This window comes from Natator depressus, chromosome 2, assembly GCF_965152275.1.
Source record: "Natator depressus isolate rNatDep1 chromosome 2, rNatDep2.hap1, whole genome shotgun sequence".
Taxonomy (NCBI): domain Eukaryota; kingdom Metazoa; phylum Chordata; order Testudines; family Cheloniidae; genus Natator; species Natator depressus.
Window position 1 is genome coordinate 70,220,226 of NC_134235.1, and position 24,833 is coordinate 70,245,058.

The following is a 24,833-nucleotide window of genomic DNA, read 5'->3' on the forward strand; positions in this document are numbered from 1 at the left end:
AAGTATATAAAGGAAGCCCATAAAGCAAGGAATGCAACATTCAACATAAAATAGTAGGGACTTCAAGAAAGACTGTCAGCGGCATTCAGTTGACTTCAGTTAATTTGAACACTACTATAAATGCTGCAGATGTCTTGGGTTCTTCTCACACTTTAAAAAAAATGCTATAAGACAACAGGGAAAAGGATTTTTTCCCCCACTATCTATGTGACTTCTGTTTTTTCTTTAAATATCTAATTATACGCATGGATGTTTCTTATTGCTCTATAGAAAACTAATTAACTATAACATACTCTACAATGGCACCTCTACAGTATTATAAATTGCATGACATATTAATGGCAAAGTGCTATCAGCTTTATTGTTCATTTGTCTTCCTGAAATCTTATTTTTTCCTAAGGGAAGTTTGCTCTTTACTTGTGTGTTAGAAGCTGCAGAAGCTATGAACTTGGGTCCCAGGTCAGCAAGGTACCTATCTGGGACTCATGAGTAGTCCCATTGACTTCAGTGGTATTTCTCACATGCTAGAAGTGTGGCAAGTTCTTAAGTACCTTGCTGAATTGTGGTCTTAACTAGGTTTATTTTTAAATAACTATATTTGTAATAAATTCTATGGACTGTATTCTCTGCTGTTGTAAATTGCCATAGTTCCATTGACTTCTATGGAAATATGTTAATTTATACCAGTAGAGAAATTGTGCCAATAAGTGTGACTATAGTAGAGTCCAGCCTACATTTGGATGATATTTTTAAAATGAAAAATTAACAAAATCCCAAATTTAATTAAAATGTAAAACATATGGATGGCTCATATGCAGAAATATCTGAAATATACATGGGTTTGCATTCAAAGTGAATTGTATATGCAAATAAGACACTGAATGCAGTTACCCATTTGCTTGTGATGTGACTTCATAGAGACTTGATTTTAAATATCAATATAATTATTATTTGAGAGTGCCCGTTTATATTTTTCTGATCACCCATCCATGAGACCCCATTTTGATTTTAACCTAGCTCTTTCCTCGTCACAGAATGATGAGACTCATTGGCACTTTGTAGAGGCCAATCATGCCACTTCTCAACTACCACTAAAAATCTATTATGTGTTTGATGATAAATGTGCAACAAAACTGTGGGAAGAAGGATTAAGTCACAAACTATTGAAAGAAAATTAGAGCAAACTAAAAGTAATTCAGGTAATGGAATTGGCATCTTGCCCATCCCCTTTCCTCCCCTCATTGGGATGTAGGAAGAAGTTCACATACAACACTAAAAGTGTACATACAAAAGATGAAACTGATTCTGTGAATTTTGGCTTTCTGTCAATTTCACAAATGATAAAATATTTTACTGTTGATAGTTCAGTTTCTTGCATGTGCTATAGCCAAAATACAACCTTGGCACGTAAAAAAATACTTTCAGCTCAATAAAGACAAGATCACAGTGGGGAGATGTGGGAATAAGGCTGTTAGAAGAAGTATTACTGGAGCACATTAAATACATTTGAAGTATAAAATCTAAGAGGTAGAGCCAAAAATCAGAAGTGGAGCAGCAGGTACCCCTATAAGAAGAGACAAAATTGAAGTAACTTGAGTGCTGATGGTTATTATAGATGTTTTGTTATATTTTCTTTTGTGGAATGCCCTGTAGTGCAGTTACAAACAGTGCCTCAAGTAATGATATGAGAAGTAAGAGGTATCTTGATGTTTCTGAATTAGGAGATTATTTGTTTTTGTTTTGTTTTTTTTTAAAATAGTGAAACTGCGTCTACATTTTCCAGCACAGTAATAAAAGTTCAAACTATTCTTTTAAAATGTAACAGAGAGTAACATTTTTAAGTTAAAAAGTGGCATTTCTGAGATTAACGGAAATAGCTATATGCATGAAAAGTGACAGCATGTGTAATTCTGCCATATGGGAACCAGTTTTATAAACTAAACGTATTTCATCTCAGCTCTGATGGTTTTGAGATCAGGAGGGTGTTACCATATATAAACATTTAACATTCCATTTAAACTATAAGCGCCAGATGTTCAAATGAGGGCACAAAAAAGATGTATGCATAGAAACTTGTCTTTGAGCACAAACCAGCATTTACATATACCAAATAGGGGCGGCATCTAACACTTAGATGCACAAATATTCTACTGATATGCAAATATGATTTTTTATGTGTGCAGCTGGAAGACTAATCATGACAACATCTTTGCAGATGTGTCCAAAAAGATATTTTTCTGATTGCTATATCAACATTACAGCTAGGAATGGGTGAATCAGAAAGAACTTGGAACTTCTTTTTATATTTTAACATAAACTATCATGCACTGTTGGTCATCTTAATTTCACAGTAAAATGATGATTGGGCAACTAATATTACCCAGCTTGCTCTATAATTATAGCTATAGAATAGTCCACTACTAATCTCTACTCTGGTATCATCTACTCCTCACTCTGGCATCTGATCATTAAAAAGAAATGGCAACAAACAAGAAATGTATGGAAAAAACAAAACAAAAGTGTTAGGCTCAGTTTTGCCCTCATATTGGTGCAGCACCTATTAACTGCAATGAGAGTTTAATCCTTGTGAGGTCAGAATTGGGTCCTTTATATCATCTGATTGTACAACAATGCTGTCCAAACAGCTGTGTTACCTCCCCATTGTTTAAAGACTCTCTCTCCTGTTTTCCTTCTGTCCCTACTTTGCCTATTGCCTTTTGTCATTATTTATTGAGTTACCTATCCATGGTAATTAAAGGCAGAAGTTTGAGATGGGTAAGGATGTCCTAAGAGCCTTTGATTACAAACTCCAGGGGAAAGGTGACAGTATCTTCTTGTACTTAGATCTGAGTAATATCGAGAAATGCTAGATAGACATACAATCAAAACACCAGGAACAACCAGGACACTGTATAGTTACAATAATAATAATATGAGTAATCCCTAGAGAAGGTTAGATGATTCCATCTCACTTTGGCTTTTTTCTTACTCATTTGCATCCCTGACCATCACTTATTACGGTTCCAAAACACAGGCATTATGGCAGCTGTCTCACCTGAATTCGTTCAACTTCTAAAAAAGTTGCTGTTTGGAAGGCTTTTTCCCATAGGGTTAGGTCACACTCTAACTCCACGGAAAAGTAGAGGTCCTCTCCAGATTCAGATTGGACACCGAAGCAGTGTTTCCGACGATCCAACAGATCACTGTCCTGATGAAAGCTTGAAGTTATATAATCTGGCATACATCATTTATATTTCTTACTGTAAATATCTATGCCTCAAATCTAACATTATAGTTGAGCATTGCTAACTTTGTACATACTGCATTAGTAGGTGAAAGTTCAGGAATTGCAAAGGAAGGCTTGGGTCTAAATGTTGACATATGAAGGAATTTGAAACAAGACGTTATGTTGAGAGCTGTGCATTTTAACAACATACTGTACTAGGGGGTTACAGAAAACCACAAGCATAACTTTCAACATCTTAACAAGCCATTTCTCATAAAGGCTGGGTGTTTATTTTTAAAGTAATGAAGCGTCTATAAAATATGTCTTCTATTTATCCACAGAAGAGGTCAAGCACAGAGTAAGATGAGATTCTTTAAACTGCCAACCTCACCAATGTACCCCATTGTACCCCACCAATGGAGTGAGAGAATACTTCAGTGTAAATAGTAATTCTGTCCTTGGCCTCTCTACTGAGACCACCAGGAAAGAGTCCATATTTGTTCTAGTTTACTAAATCCGGTATTAAAAGGTATACATCGTTACAGCCAGCCAGAAGAGATTTTTGTTCATCCCAATAGTAGAGTTGCTCTTTTTAGAATTGTTGGTTCATAATTTAAGATCCAGTGAGAGGAGATTACATATACTACCAAGAAAGACATTTGATATCAGACTGTAAAAAAATATAGCATTAAATAGTTGACAGGATTTATAATTGAGAAATTTGCAATGAAATCCACCATTAAAAAAAATTATCAATGAATTTTTTTAAAAAGCACTTTGAAAAACAGGAACATTGTGGGTTAAAATTCTGGCACACAGTTCACACAAACACACTTGTGAAAACAAGAAAAGAAGCACCCAGAAGGATCACAGTGCAATAAATTCATTGTCACAAATGACAGGCAACAAGGTCACCACTTAAACTGAGCACATATGGCATCAGGAATAAAAAGAAATGCCTTTGGCTCTCAAGGTGGGTAAGGTCATAACTTATCTCAGACCAACTTCGGTTGGTGGGAGAGACAAGCTTTTAAGCTTACACAGAGCTCTTCCTCTACCAGCTGAGTTAAAGGGAAGTCTTAGTTAGCTACAGTTCATTAGCATCTGCACGCACTGTAGGCCAGATATTAGAGAGTGACTTAGTATGTGATTCAAAACCTACTGAAGCCACAAGGAGTCTTTCCATTTACATCAGATAGCAATGGATCAGGCACATAATCACAGACATTTGAACCACAATAACACAGGGAGTAGGTACTCAGATACCATGGAAATGTGATGGCAGTTGTGAACTGCATACATTCTTGGAGGCTCAGATCCTCAACTGGTGTAAATCAGCATAGATCTTTAAAAGACAATGGAGTCATGATGACTTACATCAGCCTAGGATCTGGTTCTCTCCATGTGAGAGAGCACAGTGTGAAAATACAATGTACAAAATACAACATTTGTGCATGCACATTTACAAACTATACATAGATCTTCCACATACTCGACTATTTAGGATGTTTCAAACTTCTCACAAAATAACAATTGCTTGAATTGACGTATTTATGTAGGACTTCTTGTAAGATTGATTATCTACCCAAACTATCATGGTAATATATGGTTAGAGCCTGAGAACTGAACACAACATTTGAAAAAAGATCAATTATTACTTTGGGACAGAATCACCCGTTCTTTTGCTTTTGCACCATTCAGGCAGTGTAAAAAGTGTGAAGCCCACCAGTCAGTCCCTTTGTGGGATGTCCCCTGGCATAGAGGGTCTCCCAAAAGGGTATAGAGCTGACATAGCTGGCTTCCTCTAGTCTCTGGTACGGGGGGTGTATTGAGGGTGAGGGAAGGGGATTGGCTGCAATGCTTGGCACTCTGGCTATCCCCAACTGCCGCCTGATCTTTCAGGGACCACAGCCAACAGAGACAAGTTAGGGCAGCACCCTGTAGTGTTCTAGCCTGCACTGGGGCTGATGGAGAGAATCTGTTTGTTGGTCCTCAGTGTCTCTTTTTCTTCTGTACTGTGTTGCTCTAGATGGCTGAGGGAGGGAAGGAAGGATGTTATCCTTAGCCAGGCTCACAGAGACAGTTGAACTATCCTGTTGACTCTGGGGCTCTCACTGATGGGTAGGTAAGCAGGCAATGGGAGCTGCCTGAACTACTTCCTTCCTTTCCCTTTGATGGAACAGTCAGACACCAGGCAAGATGCACAAGAGCTGAACCAGGGAAGGGACAGCAGCTGCTCAAGACCGCCCTAAGCTCACACTAGAACTGCTCCTAGAACTGCAGGGAAGTAGTGGGAGACAACCGGCGAGGTGACAACCCCTATGCTTCTCCCCATAGTGAAAACAGTCCAATTTAAAAATGTGTAGAGCACCACTTAGCAATCTCATTTTTCAATAATAATCAAATACAAATTTTCTTAACAGCCACCTTAAAGGCCAGAAGTCAGAGCCCAAGGGCCATAAGTGTCCCCCAGTCCTCAGGTTGGGCACCCCTGGGTGAGAAGGGCAAAGCATAACACTTTTATATTTGGATGGTAGCAAAGAACCAAAAATAAACATTATCCCAAAATGTGCACATACCACTAACAACTTAGAAGGTACCCGGAATTGAATCTATCACCATCATATTTAGAACACTGATAAATAAGGCTGATTTGGTCACAGGTATTTTTAGTAAAAGTCACGGACAGGTCACGGGCAACAAACAAAAATTCACGGAGTCCGTGACCTGTCCGTGACTTTTACTAAAGATAACCATACAAGCTGCGTGGCAGAGGTGTGCAGCCCTGGCTGCAGCCCCCCGCTGTGTAGCAGGAGTGCACGGCCCCAGCTGCGGCCCCTGCCGCAAGCCCTGCGGTTGGAGCTGCCCCCTTCATGGGGCAGGAGCACACAGCCCCGGCTGCGCCCCCCATCGCGGAGCTAAGTGGGGAGCATAGCCACAGTTCCAGTCCCAGCCATGGCTCCAGCCCTGGCTTCAGCTGTGGACAGCTGAAGCTGAAGAAGTCACAGAGGTCCGGTAAAGTCATGGAATCCGTGACTACCATGACCTCTGTGACTAAATCGTAGTCTTACTAATAAATAATAACATATTGCTTATTGAAAACACTCTTGTAACTCTTGTCCAATGAAGTACCCTGTGCTAATGCTAAAGCTTCTGGGTGTTTCTGGCATGTCTCACACAGCGCTATGAAGTCTACAGAAAACAGATAATAATGGCTCTATATTCATATTTGGTAAGCAATTGAAGATGACTTATGAGGACTGTCAACCACATACATCCTGAATTTGGCATTCACCCTCAAAGCTACAGTTACATTGCTGCAGGGTTTTATCTCAATGAGTGTCCATTTGCCATAGCAACACACGACTCTCAGCCAATATGAACTCAAGCACCGGTAATGATGCAATCGCCATCAATAAGGGGCTGATGCGTAAAAGTGCTGCCATCCATTTAGCATAGTCTGCAACTCCTGTCCCAGGGCTCAATCAATGATTTAATTTCAGATTTTAAACTGGTTATGACTTTGAATGTGTGGTGGTCATTATCAATGTCAATAATACCGCTGCACGTTCAGTCATAAGTTTATCTGAAAGTGTATTAGTGTTAAGGTTCACACCACATATTGTACCAGGGCAGCAACCACGGCAGGGCGAGTGGGACAGCCACCCAGGGCGCAAAGCCGGGGGAGGGAGGCAGAAAAATGGGATGGATGAAAAAAGAAACGGTAGGAGGCAGAGCCCTGCAGTGGAACAGGGATCCACGGGTCCCATACCTGCCACCCTTACTTTTGTGCTGCTGCGGGTGGTGGCACTACCATGCCACCCTTACTTCTATGCTGCTTCTCATGGCAGTGCTGCCTTCAGAGCTGGGTGGATGGAGAGTGGTGATTGCTGGCCGGGCAGCCAGCTCTGAAGGCAGCGGTGCTGCCAACAGCAGTGCAGAAGTAAGAATGGCATGGTATGGTAATGGGACCCGTGGGACCCCCCTACCATTTTATTTGTCCATCCTATTTTTACACCTCCTACTCCCCCAGCTTTGCACCATGGGTGGCTGCCCCGCTCACCCAACCCTGGTAATGGCCCTGATGGATACAACTGTGTTGAGAATTTTAAGAAAAAACATATTTCAGAGCAAAATAGAGAGATTTTCAAAACTTTCATAACTGACATGACAAGCACAGATGTGCCAGGGCTATGAAGTTCCAAGCCTAGCAGTGCCGGGACTGAGCCCAGGCAAGCTCCCCCACAAATTAAGCACTGAATAGCATACACAGGGACAGGAGAGTAGTGCCTGTCTTCACAAGGTTGGATTTAACTCATCAGGGTTTCATGGCCACACTCAGATAAGTCAATGGATCTGTTCAGCAAGGGGCATGACAAAATAAACATGTAAATATGCAGTTTTCCAAAGAGTGAGCCTCACCATGCTAACAAGACTCTGAGCTATACCTATTCCTTTGGCCATTTCTTCTGCTAGGCAAAAGTTATCTGGTAGCTGAGCAGCACTCCTCAATGCAGGATTGAGTTCCCTTACACTCCCTGCCCTTTTTATTACTTTTTCACCTGTGCATAGGCGTGCAACACTCCAGACCTGTACCTATGTATCTAATTGTACTTTCTGTTAAATAATGGATAAGCAGGTCAATGGACTGACCAATGTGTGTATAAATTTTTTTAACAAAAGTGCTATGTGCTTGTCCCATATAAGATATTAGTTCAGAGTAGTATGCCCTCCCCCAGAAAGCATGAGAAATTCTCTAAAGGATGCTGTAAATATGAGATAACAATGTCTGGAGTCTTGTACACTGAGCTGGACTAAGAAGCCATCCTTATTAACTAACTTTTCATCTCATGGAAGTTGTTTTGTTGAAAAGATGTTTCACTTCAGTACAACTATAATGCATTCAGACACTTGCTTAGTGATTATCATAATCTTGTTCTTTTATTGTCACTTATTAGTCTGTGGCGGCCTTTATTGAACTTTGTGATGACTTCATATGTGCTGTATGAGACTAATAATGATTTAATTGTAGTATTTGCCTGGGAGCACAATTAAAAACAAATTCTCTGGGAAAGAATTGTCACAAGAAGGGAAAGTTGTACCAGTCTCCTGACTCTCCACTCCAAAAAGGTCATTTTATCTACCCATTTATTTATTTATAACAGAAAGTCCAAAGAAACAGCCTTGCAGCAAAACTGACTGTCAGGAAGGTCTTTGGCTCATGTCCACATGCTGTGTAATCCAGCATCCCTGCTGTCAGGAAGGGTGACTCCTGTTTGCCCAATTAATAATGATGTACCTATTAAGTAAGAGCAATAAATTTCTCCCAGGGAAACTAGCATGGTTCATTAACTTTAAAAGAGCAAGTTAAAGTGGAATACTTCACAATGCCATTGGATAGTGGCATTATCTTCATATCTCTCCAGAAAGTCTATTTTCTTTAAAAACTCCATGCTCTCCAGATAAACACTGTTCCTTTTTTGAAATACTCCCTACCTTTTATTTTACTTAAAATGTAGCTGGTAAACACTAGTAAGTAATCTCTTCTTTGGGCCAGTCGTCCAATATGTGAATGCCCTGAGCTTCCACTACAGTCGGTGGGAGCTGAAGGTGTTCAGAACCTAACAGTACCTACTCAGCAACAGCTTCCAAGACTGGGTGACCAAAGTATGCCTAACTCACATGGATCATATTGGGCTAGACGGAATCCCTTCCTCATGCTGGTGAGCCATTTTTGCACTCCCACTGATGGCAACACTCACCAGCCTGAGTAAGGGGTTCACAGTCTGTCCCAATGAGAGTTATTGGGCAAAACAGACTCTTTGGTATCAGGTGACTTTAATTTCATTTTTTAAAATAGATATTCAGTTCAGCTACCACCTTCACATTAATGGAAATGATTTTATTATATCAAATTTTATACTATGTAGATGGGAAAAAGTTGATAAGTTCCTCTGCTGACTGGTGAAGCCAGCTCAATGACCTCTTTGCATCACAGTAGAAATGCAAAAGGGGCTTACCAGACACAGTAATTGGGCCCAATACTTGTCTAGGTTCTTTAAAGATAAAAAGCACTATACAAATGTAAGCATTAATTCTAGAGCACATTAGGTGTAAAGAGAAGTTAAAAAAACCATTTAGCAGGCATTTTCCACCTCCAGTCATCATTTATTTAGTCACTGAATATTAATTAGTTCTTCACACTCTGTGCCCTGGTTTACTATTATTTTAGATATTAATCTTCCCTCACATTTAGCTGCTGGGTATATCTGCATGAATAGAGAACTCCATTTTCTAAGTGGTTCACATGCTCCCTTTTGTATTCCTCTTTTTAAGAACAATCTCCTTGGCATCACAATTAGTTGCTATGGAGATGATTTTGATAGCACTTACAAGCAGCAAGAGCAGATTCACTTCAGACTAACAAAGATATTGTTTCATGAAACATTCTTATTAATAAATAATAGGGAAGAGAAGGCATAACATAATGAATGTGTGTACACGTACACACACACACACACACACACACACACACACACACACATATATGCACCCAGGATCTGCTGCCTGTACAGATACTTTTCTCAGATTTCTGTTTGGTGAAAATAGCCCCTGGTATTTATTTGCTGAGAAACATGCTGAAGTGTGTGTGCGTGCTTGTGTGTGTGTTTGTATATGCTGAGATTATATAATTCTTCTAACATTGCAAAGAAGCACTCGTGGCGGTTTTCACCAAATGGAAATCTGAGAAAAGCCTTGGTACAGATGATTGGTGCAGTGAGATGCAACATGCTGAACATTATCTCGGAGGTGCTGAGCTCCCAATGAAGGGCAGCATGCTGCAGGATCAGGCCCTTGAATATTACATATTAGTATAGGTGGAGAAAGTAGTGACATCCAACGTTAAGGTTGCCTGACGCTTTCCTTTATAAGACCCTATTTTCATTTGCTTATAACTTTGCCAGTCTTTAACTGTTTGAGCTGATATTTTCCATGAAAGGTATCTGCTTCAGGCTGGAATATTCTTATTAAGTGTCAGCTAAAACAGTTTATCCAATTCTGAGAACGAGGTTACAAAAAACTATGTTGTTTTGCCCATACTAAAGAACTTTGTACAACTGTGTTGTTGACAAGCTCTTGTTTCCATGCTTTGCAGCATGAACTTCAAATTCAGAGATGGTGGGTGGTGATGGTGGCACTGATGTCAGGGATGTGCCTTTTGCCATACCCATTAAAATCTGTCATAATTTGTCACATTAATTGCTTTTTCAAAATGAAAAGGAGTACTTGTGGCACCTTAGAGACTAACGAACTTATTTGAGCATAAGCTTTCGTGAGCTACAGTTCACTTCATCGGATGCATACATTTTCAAAATGGTAGTTCACACGCGATCAGTAGAGACTTGACAGCTAAATTCTCCAGAGAGTGCACACTGAGCATGCTCTATCCCCATAGGGCAACTGAGTTTGCTCCATCGCAGGGTTGCAGTTGACAAGCAGAACTTTCCCTGCCATTACTCCTCCTGCCTTCTGGGGGCTGCTGTATAGCCAGGTACTGAGAATGAGGAGAATGTTTCTCCTGTTATCTCAGTGATCTCCCTGATGAACCCCAGATAACATGGAAAGAAGGATGAGGCAGTCTGTCTTGAATGCAAAGTGCTGGGGAATGGGGTTGGAGGTGAAGAGATGCAGGGCATGTGTTGGGGAATAGAAGCAAGAGTTCAGGGTACATGGGAGTTAGCAGCAGGAGCCAGAAGGTTGGAGTAGGGATAGGGGCAGGAAGAGAAGGGGACAAATGACTGTGTGGGTCTGTCAGCGGGAATATAGGAGGGAGTAGAGGGAAAGGGGAGGATAGGAGAAAACTAGGGTTAAGGCAGGAACTATGGAGAAAGGAAACATGGCAGACTAAGTAGCGGGAGCCCAGGGAAGTGACACAAGAGTCCACGGGGATAGCAGCAGGGGAAGGGACAAAAACAGGAGCTGAGGAGGTGGGGAGAAGAGAGGCTGAGGCAGGCAGGAGCAGAAGTGAAGAGAACATTGCCCTACAGAACATGAAAATTAACTAAAGTAAACAAGGCTTTGGTCTCTGTTACTGGAGCTATCAATTAATACAGCCTCCTAGGGTTGGATCCTTAGCTTGTCTACATTGCTCTGGCAGCATAAAAACAGACTAAAGGCAGCTGAAGTGCCTAGCTGAGAATTTTCTTTGCATCAGGGACTCTTTCAAATGTACACAACTTGTATAGCCAGCTCTTCATCCTTGCTTTTTCATCCCTCGGCATCAGAGCTGTGGCCAATGATTCCTCCCTGCCTGAATATCCCTTTGGCAGTATTCATAGGTGGTAGTATTTTAAGCAGCCTTGAAGCTGTTTAAAATTATTTCTTGAGACCAAATTGGTCCACAGCAAGCTATGCTGATTGTCAAATAGTATGCGAAGAATCCAGTCTTATATCTATAGATTATATCTATCTGTCATGTATTTTTGTTTGCACTGGTGTGTCATGTTAGCTAAATGCACAGCCGTGTCCTGTATTTCTCCCTTTTTCTCATCATATCTATTTATATAATAAAAATATACTGAAGGAGTAAAATGAGTTATTTTTACCACCAAGAGTAATTATTCTATGCTGAAAAAAATAAGGTCAGAGGCTGCTGTTCTAACTAGGAGTTTAATTTGAGTAAAGAATGCATCATTAGAGCACTCAAGATAAAAATGAAAAGAATCACATTTAGTGAGTCATGCACACAGGGATAGTTGGGAAGTGAGAGTTTGAAATATGACATGAGCCTTCTGTGCCTTCAGGTTGGAGCTGATTAGGAAGATAGTAAGGAAATAACTGCACTGATATGAATAATACCGTGCATAAACTCCAGCTGTTCACCATCCTGACACCTTGCCTGTGTGGACATAATCGTCCTCTATTTCATTTCAGAGCTAATTTGCCGTCAGACTACAACTACTGCTCCATGCCAAATAAAATAGCATTTTTACTGTAGGTCTCAAAATATCTGTGATTTGACACCCAGGAACTAGAGAGGAGGTGATCAGACTACGAAGGGATTTACTCTTGATTGAAAGTGAAGACTTCTATGGTGGTAAAAATTAACTTTAGGAAATAAAGGCAATTTTGACTGTCCTGGATATAATATTTTAATCTAATTTGCATAACCTGCCTAAAAGATTATACCACACTGGATTAAAAATTTTAAAAAATGGTCTACATAACAAAATGTTTAATTATGTAGTGCCTTTTATCTCAGAACCTCAAAGCATATTATATTTACACAGGCTAATATTTACAACACATTCCCTAAGGGCACCCACCATTTTAGCTGGATCCACATTGTAGGTCTGGGCTGAAAATATGGGCCTACCTCTATAGTGGTGCTGTAGCAACTCCTATCTTGGTCTAAGGCAGGGATCGGAGATCTTTGGCACACAGCCTGCCAGGGTAAGCCCTCTGGCGGGGCGGGACGGTTTGTTTACCTGCTGTGGCCGCAGGTTCAGCCGATCGCAGCTCCCACTGGCCACGGTTCACTGCTCCAGGCCAATGGGGGCTGTGGGAAGTGGCAGACTGCACATCCTTCAGTCTGCACTGCTTCCTGCAGCCACCATTGGCCTGGGAGGGCGAACCACGGCCAGTGGGAGCTGCGATCGGCTGAACCTGCAGGCGCGGCAGGTAAACAAACTGTTCCATCCCTCCAGGGGGCTTATCCTAGTGGGCCGCGTGCCAAAGGTTGCTGATCCCTGGTCTAAGGGTTTCTCTTGGTCAATCCTGCTGCGTGTAAAGAAAGCCAGAATTGGCTGGTAGTTGGCAGAGCACTACACAGAAAAGACAGAGTCTGTTAAAACAAGTTTCTTCTTGCTTCCATCATTGAAAACATCCCATCCTACCTACTTCCATTCTTTGTCTTTCTCAGATTTTGAGACACTCTAAATGCTGCATCTTTATCTTGGACAAAACCACAAGTGCAAGGCAAACCTGCCTCAGTGTAGCAGTTGGGAAAGTCTAGACCTATGTTTGGGAAAATAATATTCACACATTTTAACACCAGAAGCAAACAGTAGATCATCTAGTCTGACTTCCTATATAGTACAGGTCATAGAATTTAATCCAGTCACTCCTATATTGGGTCCAATAACTTGTGTTTGAGTAAACCATATTTTCCAGAAAGGCATCTGGTCTTAATCTGAAGACTTCAAGAGATGGAGAATCCAGTTAATCCCCTCACTTTTGAAAATGTGTATCTTATTTCTAATTGGAATCAGTCTTGCTTTTACTTCCAGCTATTGTTTCCCATTATGCTTTTCACTAAACAGCCCTTTGGTACCTGGTATTTTCTTCATAAGGTATATATATATATCATAATCAAGACACTTCTAGATCTTCTTTTTGATAAACTAAGCAGATTGAACAGTTACGTCTTTCACTTTATGGCTTTTTTTCCCCAGCCCTTGAATAATTTTTGGAGCCGCATATATTTATATTGACTTAATATCCTTTTAATGGGGCTCAATATTACTCTTCTACATATTTCATAATGAACAACTCATTCTAATTTAACTGGAATTTGTTTGATAAATGATGCAGTTTGGACCTACTATACAACATCTGTATTACATGGTAAAGTCTAATATGCCAAATTGAAATTCTTTAATATGAATAGTCTTTATAAAGTAATGCAGATTTTTCAGGGTATTTAGAAGACTTAGCACAGAGTTCATATTTATTTTGATGTATATTATTGCCTTGATGAAATATTCACATCAGCTTTTGAAATAATTATTTTATTCTAAAAACTTGAAATTAGAATTAATGGGCCACATATTTTAATTGAAGTCAATGGAAGCTGCATTTAATAGTCGTCTAACTTAATTAGGTATATTTTCTACACAGAAAAAAGAGGATTATAATAACTACATACCTCTTGGTATTATAAGGATTAGTTAGTTGAAGTTTATATAGTACTTTGAATATATTATTCAATATTCTCCTCTAATATTGAGTATTGTAATAGTGGTGTATATTTTGTAGGATCAGGTAGTTCATCCTCTATCACTTATACCACTCTATATGTTTGTATGTGATAAGGAAGAAACTAAACTTTCCCACATGAGGAAAATCAATGTCCTGGCCTAAAAGAGAAACTTGTGGTGGATGTCTCTAATTACAACCAGTTTGCTGCTGCCTCATTAGAGCTGTAGTCAGAGTTGGGAAAAATGAGGGGAGAACTAAAGATGACCTGGGAAAAGTCTGAAACAGGTTCTCCCATTGCGTCATTGGTATGCCTTGGAGTTATAGGAGGGATATTTAGTGGAGAAAGTTGCCAGCATATATCAGGAGAAAAATGCTAGTATAGCACTCAAAGTTAAAAATTATGTATATGCCGGTGACTGAAGTTTTTTAGCCTAACACACTAAAAACATTTTTAAGGGACAACTCATTCTAAGAGAGACTTAGCTAGGTAAGTCTGATATGATCACTAAGATGTTGAATTGCCTGCTATAAAAATATCAGTCAAATAAGTTAAAGTGGGAGGCTTTAAATGTGCCTTTCCAAATACATGATTTTGGTAATACTGGCAAATAAATAAATCCTCAGCACTGGGGAGGAAAGACTGTCAAATTACTATCCAAATGAATAAGGTTGGATTTTTGTCACAACTATCATGAGAGTCAAGACATTTACAGATTTTCAAAAGTTATTCATTGCTTTTGAGATTTTGGGACTTTTGTGTGCAAATGAGTGGGAGGATGGATTTTACTTACAGCAAAACAAAATTCCTTAGGACTGCAAAGCTGCACCCTGAGCTCCATGGGTAATAGAAAACATGAGTTCAAAAACAACTGGTAGAGATGCAAGGAATCAAAGCACTGGGCTCTAGCAGCTCTAATTCCCCAAGCATAAAAGTTGTCCCATCCCTGAGATAAACGGAACATTTTCTATAATTTGGAAAGCCAGTGTTAATAAAAGACAATTTGGCAACTCCAAAATACATCTGACATTTTTGCATATATATTCCATGATTTTCTCTCAGAAAACCTACAAGACAAATCTCCATTCCTTATCGATGTACAATTTGCTAGGTGCATCAAGATTCCTGTTGGAAGAGTACTTAATAATCCTCCATCTCTATTGAGCAAAGCACCATGCATGTTCTTAACAGGAATGAACTTAAGCTTGTGCTTAAAGTTAAGCATGAGCAAGTGCTTTTAACGAATCATGGTTTAAAAGATTTTTGTTGTGCCTCCTCTGAAGAATAAAATAACCTGATTCAGATTCAACCTATTTGATAAATGATTTGTTCTCCTACGACAACTCCTGAGTGGGACACAGTTCATGAAAAAATAAGGTTTACATATTTGTGTACATCAGTGGTATTTATAGTTCTGCAGTACTTCCCTTTGTGGTGTTAAAACTGCTTTATAAACATAATTTGATTAAATCTCTCAACATTGCTGTAAGATTGGTTAAAATAGGCATAGTGCCACCTATGAGAAATCTGAAGGTCAAAGACATTAAATGGCCTGGAGAAAATAATAAAACAAGTCTGTGACAGTTAGGGAACTTTTTCCTAAAAATTGTCACGACTTTCAAAAACCATAGAATGTATTTAGAAAAATATGGTTGGTTTAAATATTTAGAGTGGCTATAAACATAATATTAACAACAGAGAAGGAACACAAGACAGATTAGGCAAAGACAAGGTTAAAGAACATTCAGATAAATTAAATGTATTAAAGTCAGCAGGGTCTAATGAAATTTGCCCTAGGGTACTTAAGGAACTAGCTGAAACAATCTCAGAAGCATTAGCAATTATTTTCAGGAACTCATTGAGGATAACCTAATTTCCTTCTTTTATAGGGTTACCAGCCTAGTGGATAGGAGGAAGTAGTAGACATAGAATCACAGAATCATAGAATTGTAGGAGTGGAAGGGACCTTGACAGGTCATCTAATCTACTCCCCTGCACTTATGGCAGGACTAAGTATTATCTAGACCAGTGGTTCCCAAATTTGTTCGGCCGCTTGTGCAGGGAAAGCCCCTGGTGGGCCGGGCCGGTTTGTTTACCTGCTGCGTCCACAGGTTTGGCTGATCGCGGTTCCCAGTGGCCATGGTTTGCTGCTTCAGGCCAATGGGAGCTGCTGTACATCCCTCGGCCCGCGCCACTTCCAGCAGCTCCCATTGGCGTGGAGCAGCGAACCGCAGCCACTGGGAACAACGATAGGCCGAACCTGCGGACGCGGCAGGTAAACAAACTGGCCCGGCCTGCCAGGGGCTTTCCCTGCACAAGCGGCGGAACAAGTTTGGGAACCACTGATCTAGACCATCCCTGACAGGTGTTTGTCTAACCTGCTCTTAAAGACCTCCAATGATGGATATTCCACAACCTTCCTAGGCAATTTATTCCAGTGCTTAACTACCCTGTCAGTTAGGAAGTTTTTCCTAATGTCCAACCTAAACCACCCTTGCTGCAATTTAAGCCCATTGCTTCTTGTCCTATCCTCAGATATTGAGAACAATTTTTCCCTCTTCCTTGTAACAACCTTTTATGTACTTAAAAACTGTTATCATATTCCCTCTCAGTCTTTTCTTCTCCAGACTAAACAAGCCCATTTTTTTAAATCTTCCCTGATAGGTCATGTTTTCTAGACCTTTAATCATTTTTGTTGCTCTTCTCTGGACTTTCTCCAATTTGCCCACTTTTTTCCTGAAATGTGGCACCCAGAACTGGAAAAAATACTCCAGTTGAGGCCTACTCAGCATGGAGTACAGTGGAAGAATTACTTCTCATGTCTTGCTTACAACATTCCTGCTAATACATCTTAGAATGACGTTTGCTTATTTTGGCAACAGTGTTACACTGTTGACTCATATTTAACTTGTGATCCAGTATGACCCACAGCTCCCTTTCTGCAGTACTGCTTCCTACGTAGTCATTTCCCATTTTGTATATGTTCAACTGATTGTTCTTTCTTAATTGGAGTACTTTGCATTTGTCCTTATTTAATTTCATCCTGTTTTCTTCAGACCATTTCTCCAGTTTGTCCAGATCATTTTGAATTTTGATCCTATCCTTCAAAGCACTTGCAACCCTCTGTAGCGGGGTGATCACCCGCTCTGGCCTTAAAGGAGAGGGCTGCGGCTGGGAGCAAGCAGTTCCCAGGCTGATTGGGGGAAGCAGGCTCAGCTGTGGCCATGACCCAATCAGGGCTCAGCTGGCCCTTATAAAAGGGCAGTGGGCCAGGAGCAGAAAGAGTCTCCTCTAGCTGTGGAGGGAGCCAGGCCTGTCTGCTGGGGAGTGTACCAGGGTACCTGAGGTGAAGCAGGGTTGGGGAAGGCCAGAAGATCTGGGAGGCTCTAGACTGGAAAAGCCCCAGGCTGCAGGCCTGGCAGATGGCCTAAGACAGGGTACTAGGTTTGCAACATGGCAGCCCACGGGTAGGCAGAGACAGTGGGTCCAAACCCTCCTTGCCTGTGATGATTGGCTTATACCCTGCAGTCTGCTCCAGTGCGTGGGGGTTCATTGGTGATTGACAGTAGCCAAAGACTGAGGTGAGGTGGGGATAGTGGGTGTGGGTTCCCTGGGGAGGGGAGACCCAGAGACTGTGGGGGTACTGCCAGGGGGCAGCACCCTGGGTAAAAGGGGCACCGGGGTCTGGGAGGGATACGGGGGGCCAGCGGCAAGTGGGACACTGGCCTGAAGAGGGCGTTCTGGAGGCTGGAATGGTAATTCCCTGGATGACCAGCAGGAGGTACTGCAGGCATGAGTTGCCACACCATGATACCCTCCCAGCTTGGTATCATACACAAACTTTGTAAGTGTACTCTCTGTGCCATTATCTCAATTACTGATGCAGATATTGAACGGATCTGGACCCAGAACTGATCCCTGCAGGACCCCATTCAATATGCCCTTTCAACTTGACTATGAACTACTGATAACTACTCTCTGGGAATGGTTTTCCAACCAGTTATGCACCCACCCTATAATAGCTCCATCTGGGTGCCACATTTTAGGAAGGATGTGAACAAACTGGAGATAGTCCAGAGGAGAGCAACAAAAATGATAAAAAGTTTAGAAAACATGACCGATGAGGAAAGGTTAAAAAACTGAGCACATTTAGTCTTGAGAAAAGTAGAATGAGGAGGGATTTGATAACTCTTCAAATATGTTAAGGGCTATTTAAAGAGGATCGCAGTCAATTGTTCTCCATGTTCACTGAAAGTAGTACAAGTAGTGATCGGCTTAATCTGCAACAAGGGAGATTTAGTTTAGATATTAAGAAAAACTTTCTAACTATAAGGATAGTTAAACATTGGAATAGGTTACCAAGGGAGGTTGTGGAATCCTTGTCATGGAGGTTTTTAAGAATAGGTTAGACAAACATCTGTCAGGGATAGTCTAGGTATACTTTGGTCCCCCCTCAACACACAAGGGATGGATTAGATGACATCTTGAGGTCCCTGCCAGCCCTACATTTCTATGATTCTCTATACCAATATAAGGGCATAGGTGTCTAGAAAGATAATGACACTGATTATTATATTTGATCATGACAAGTAATCTACTCTCTTTCCCCCCCTTTAATAGAGCACTGGTCTATGGAAACTTCCTTCTTCTCTCATCTTGCATCTCGTTCAAATCTTAGAATTCCTTTAGGTTTTCCCTTTACATGGTTTGTGCTGATTAACTTTCATGATCATTCCAATATATATCTAACTAACCCTCCATTTTGCAGTTCTTTATGGATATCAAGATGAAGGGACTCACCTCTCATATTAAATTAATGAAAAGGCCTACACCCCATTTCAATGTGTAAACTATGGAGTAGGTAAGATTTTTGTTTTCCATCCAAAGGGGGAAAAAATATGTTTGTGGAAATTCCTGCATATCATCCCATCAAATGACAAGGCCTGCTTCCCTATGGAAAGGTCCACAGCTTGCTCATAAACTTGACCAATCCCCAGGGATCTACAGAAGACCAGGGTTACTTTCCTTGGCTCCTGAGAAGAATAGTTGTGTTAGAACCCCCTGGATTCAGCTGCTTCCGTAACCACAAGAAGGTGCAGAGTGGGGGAGTGGTCTGTGGTACAGGTAAGAGACTGTGGGATTGGAGGAGTTTTTTTTCTCATAGGCCATCCATTTCTCTCTTTGGTCCACCCAGTTTCCAACCCCTCTCTTGACACAGAAGCCGGATGACATGAAGAGGCCTTTGCAGTTTATGGAAGGATGGTATATAGTGCTGAGAGGGTGGCTGTCACAGAAGGAAGGAGATTTTTCTCTATGTTGAAAGCTAAGCAAAACAACTTAGGCTAAAGCACTGCATTCACACCTGACATTCCTGCCCCCTCACCCAAACTCATTCCTTAAGGAAAACAAATTCACAACAAAAGTACACAATGTACTAGGGAAGGAGTTTGGATGTGAGAATAGACAATGTAACTAAGTCATTTTTCTTAGCTGCATCTATTTCAGTTATATCCATGGAGTGTGTCTAGAAGCATGCACTGCTAAAATCAAGCAAGATTTATGATGCTGACAGAAATCCTGAATAACCTCCAATCTCTACAGAGACCCTCTGCGCCATTGGTAATGTGAAGCTGAAACTGCATATTTTTAATGCTCTTATATTTAGACATAACAGAGGCAAAATTCATGGTACAGACTGCAGGACTGGGAAAAAGTGGGGATTAATGGAAGAGTAAGGTGATTTTTACGGTTATTTTTCCCACACAAATATTTCACCTAAAGAATCCACTCTGGCTCAGTTTCAGACTTCAATAGCTAGCCCAGGCTTGCAGATAACACAGAAATAATTAAATATTAATTAAGTAGTAAATATATACTGAAGATTTTCTCTCCCTCTTTTCTTCTCCACCACCCACCCATTTTATTTTAGCTCTAATTGTATTATTATGGAGTAGTTGAAAAAATCTTAGGCAATAACTGGGTAAGGCCATCAGCCCAAATTAAGTTCCCTTGGCATTGTTTCAGTGGCATAAAGAAAAGTTAAAAGTTGCTCTTAGAGAAACCCTCTCTCTTAGGGGAATCCTCTAGTGATACACAGCCAGCATGGCACATATTATACCACCTACTCCTTCCCCCTGCACATAGATGGTGTTGTCAGGCAGGCCAGGAAGTGAGGGGGTATGGCCAGATAAGCCTGCAATCTGTTGCTCCTTAGCCAGCCAAATGATTCCTAAAGGACTGTTCCAGTTGGCATACATTAGACTGGGTGCAGATCTATTCTAACATGGGCAGAGAGCTGTTTTAAACCCCAGCCAACCTCAGCAGCCAGGCAAGAAGAAAGGTGACTTAACAGGACTGAATTTTCTCTTTATGGAAGCCTAGCTTCTGCTATTCATGGGAGAGAAGGGTGAAGAAATCTGTATCATTTGGAAAGATGTTCAAGGGTGACGTCCTAGGGAACAGAGGAAGATAGGGGAAAAGGAGAAATGGTTAATGGGGAAAAGGATGAAAAGAGTAAGCAAGTGAGGGAGGGAGCAAGTTAGCAAAGAAGGGAATGGAGGAATAAGTTTAAAAAATGCTAAAAGGATCTATGTAATATTTGTATTTGTTGTTTTTAATTAAACTTGTATAATAAAATGTTTGGATGGGACATTGTCTTGGTACTGACTTCATGAGCACTATTTGTATGAGAAAAATTACTCATGTCCTTAACATTACTGTAAATATCTGCATTTGACAGAATTCTTGATACTTCCACCAAACTAACATTTTAATGTAACTGGGAACTTTTTCTAACACAGTATTTACAAAGGTTGCTATTAAAAAGTCAACATTTCAGATAAGTTGCCACGCCATGGAAATATCACTGTTGTTGTCCTATCACAGTGCTGTCAAATGGTAAATGATTTCTAATAGAGGCCACATTAAAAAGTTGAGAAATGATCAAATTCCCTTCCACATGTATCAGGGAGAAGAAAAAAAATAAGGGACAGTATTGTTTCAAATGTATGGAAAGGAAACATTTCCATAATCTCTGTTTTGTTTTCTCCAATTTTTACATTGCATTTCAAAAAAACGAAAATTATTACACCCCTAGAGAATGTTCAATTTCCGTGATGTTTAAAACACAGAATGTCAATATATAATAAGCCTGAAATGACATTAAATATATAATATGCAATACTGTTACATGCAACATGTGATCCCCTTAAAACCTTGCCATTTGCAGAGATAACTGTTTAAACATTATTTAGTTGCTCATTCTATGTATTGAGAATACAGCAAATGGAGTAAATTATGGTAAAAGTGGTAAATGACAAGTTTTTAAGAACACCAATGTATATATTTTCAGAGCTCTATCCAGCCCACACGTACATGGGTGCAACCTTCTGTGGCAGTCAATGAAAGTTGCATTCATGTATCTGAGGGCAGAATCAATACCAATTTTTGTAGTTGCTCAGTTTAAATTATTTATATTCGTTATATTGGTTGTGAAGCTATAAAATGCTTTGCCAATGTAAAATACATACTAGATCATGGTGAAAAAACACTTTCCCATGTGGACAGTAACCCAGTTAAACTCATTTTACATCCAATCCTGCAGCACTTTGGAAAAACTTTGCTCATCATGTACCCACTCATGTCAATAGGAGTTTCACCATTGACTCCAAAGGGAGAAGGTTCAAGCTCTTCTTGACAGCATGCTGTGCAATTTATCTAGCTATGATGTTTTCCCCCTTGCCTTTCAGCTGCCACCTCCATAACTTTTTACATTTGCTCCTCATACCTTGAGAATTTTGCACATGATCTCATAAACTGAAAATGTTTTTTCAGCTCGTGTCCAATCCCACGTGGTGACCTTGGAAAAACCAAAGAAAAATACAGTAAACAATGTAATTTTTTCTTATTGATACAGTTCATAGACCATTTCATCCTGTCCCAAAGATCTTCTTTCATTGATACATTGTGTATGCACAGAAGAGATACAGAACATTGCCTTAGAGAACTGTTACCAGCCATATTGACACATTTAGCCCTCAGGTAGGCAGTGCTGAGAAGGCACACTACCCCACAGGGAGCCCAAAGAGACACTGTACCTCAGCGAAGCATTGTCCCTCCCTGAGTGTCCTGAAGCACAGCAGGACTTTATTCAGGCAGTGTCATCCTTTATGGTGGTGCAACCAGCTTTTCTGTAGGATCAGTCTGTTGGCTGATAGAGAGTGGGGTGGGGCCAAGCCCCCATCTTCTTTTTGCTGCCTTTGGAGTGTTGTTGGCTGCTGCTGCTGCATTCAGGGAGCAGTCCCTGAGCTCTCCTAATAGACCTTTGCACAGGACTTGTAAAAAGGGAATTATTTTTGCGCTTCCCCTCACTGAGCAGACATGTAAAGGCCTGTTGCACACTGCCCCTATGTAGTGTTATTTTTATTATTTATATTGTGGTGAGGCCTGCCAATATACACAAGGACACTACTGCGCTAAGCGGTGTACAAACACCTAACAAAAGACAGTCCCCAAAGTGTTTACAATCCAGAATTTAAGATAAAAGACGACAGATAACAGATGGAGAATCGTATTTGTGCTAACAAGTGTCTACTCTTGCACCCCTTCACACCTGAAGCTCTGAAAAATACTTCTGGCCTACCTAAAAGTTTATCCCAGGATATAAAACTTATTTTTACAAGTATTAATTTTAAAATAATTGTATTACACAGAAACATTACAGATTATAATAAAGGGCCAATAAAATGATATAAGGGTTAATGAATAGGATTTAGAAAGGACAGAAAGAGGCAGCTAACTTTATACAGTGTGGAGAAGAATCAAGAAAGATATGATCACACTCTACAAATACATTCAAGGAAACTGAGAGGAGGAAAGAAAGGAACTATTCATAGTCTCAGAAGACAGAGGAACAAGGAACAATGGTCTGAAAAGTTGAGGTTTTATATTTGAAAAAAAGTTCTTAACAGTAAAAGAAATTGGACAGTAGAACAGAACCCTATGAAAATGGTTGGGACATAATTGCTATTGATATTCAAGAACAGGACAAATGACAAAGCAAATGTATTTGGTCTCCAAGACTTGAAAATAAAAATATCCTTTAAAATGTCTGAGAGAACTTAACCCTTTACCTAAGTGAAACAACAGGCATGCATGAGAGAGGTATGTTAGATTGTTGAGGTGCTATTGTGGGAAGGTTTGGGTAATATAGCAATCCGGGACTTTATAAAGTGTTTGCCCACTTTTTATGTTGTATCATGCACAATTTGCTTAACTATTTTATAATCATTACTTCAAGATAACTATTAAAACACCAAGATGTTTGCTGGTATCATATACATTTCTATTTTTCATCTGTTTTCTATATAAATGAGACCTGCTAAAGGATAACACTGTGTCTTTATGGTTAATTTGATTATGGAGTTGCATGACAAATGTGCTAATAGTACTAAATTTTGTTGAGCATATTGATTAAAATAATTGAAACTGACACAAGAGAAGCACGAGCCCAATCACTTTATTTTACTAAAATAAAATTCAGTAATGAAAAGATCAAAAAGATTAAAGTGTTATATTTGCTCTTTTAATAGAGTTCTAATTATCTGCAGTCCTGTACATTACATGGTCCCCCCCCCACCCGTTTCTATTACAACAAACGATAAAAAGGATATTTAGATTTAATCATATACATCCAAATCCTGCAGTCTTTACTCAATCAAAAACCCCATTTCTGTGGAAGGGACTTTTGCTTGTGTAAACAATGCAGGATTTGGCCCTTATTTGTTTTCTCTAACCCTCTCTTTTATATCCTTAATTACATTTAGTAAGGAACAAGGGTGTTAGCACTGCATAGAGTATAATTAACTTCTTATCTGGTCTGTAGCCTATTAAAGTCTTGGTTTATGGGTGGCAATCAGAGAAGCCCATATAGGAAGCCCAACAAAGGAAGATTTTCTTAGTATGAGTTACCATCGTGCAAACCTTTATTCATACAAATAGTCCCCTACCTCACATGAGTAATCATAATAAAGTAAATGGGACTACTCATATGAATAACAATTCTCATAGTGTCAGGTCCATATGTTTTATGTTTGATAAAATGTACTGCAAATATGTTATAAATACGTCAGCATATGTACACATACATGAGGACTGTTAGATGCTGTTAGTTGACAAACCATATTTGATAGAGTGCTACTACTGACAAATAGGGAATTATGTGAAAATATATAATCACTTTGTGTTTGAATCTTACTTGGCTACACAGAGGAATAAGGACAGGCGAAGCACACACTGCCCATACAGAACCTACTCAGACCCCAGCTCTGCGCATGGGGATGGCATATAGGACACTTTACCCTCTGAGCAAGAGGAGGGGGAATAGGTAGAGCCCTGGCTCCACCTCCTCCCAAATACTGCCCAGCACAGTTGCCTAAATGTAAGAATACTTTCTCAGGAGCAGAGGAAGAACTGTGAACTCAGAGAGTGTCTGAGACACAATGCCTTTCTGCACTTGCTCAGTCTAAAGGCCAGTCTTATAATGAAGATTGGTTTGGAGAAGAAGATGGCCTTTTTCCTAGTGAGAGACTTCTTTTAAGGTGCAGAGTTTATTCTGAACAATGTGTATTC

General features: G+C 40.1%; 1 protein-coding gene across 3 annotated transcripts in view; it reads right to left on the reverse strand.

The window, feature by feature from the left end:
• Positions 1-24,833, reverse strand: part of SNTG1 (syntrophin gamma 1) — an 814,219-nt gene that overhangs the window by 52,789 nt on the left and 736,597 nt on the right. For all 3 annotated transcript variants that reach the window (XM_074944402.1, XM_074944401.1, XM_074944403.1), the window contains 2 exons: positions 21,991-22,062; positions 3,056-3,208 (listed from right to left, as the gene is read on the reverse strand). In XM_074944402.1, coding sequence (XP_074800503.1) covers positions 3,056-3,208; positions 21,991-22,062 — 225 coding nt within the window. The remainder of the gene's footprint in view (positions 1-3,055; positions 3,209-21,990; positions 22,063-24,833) is intronic.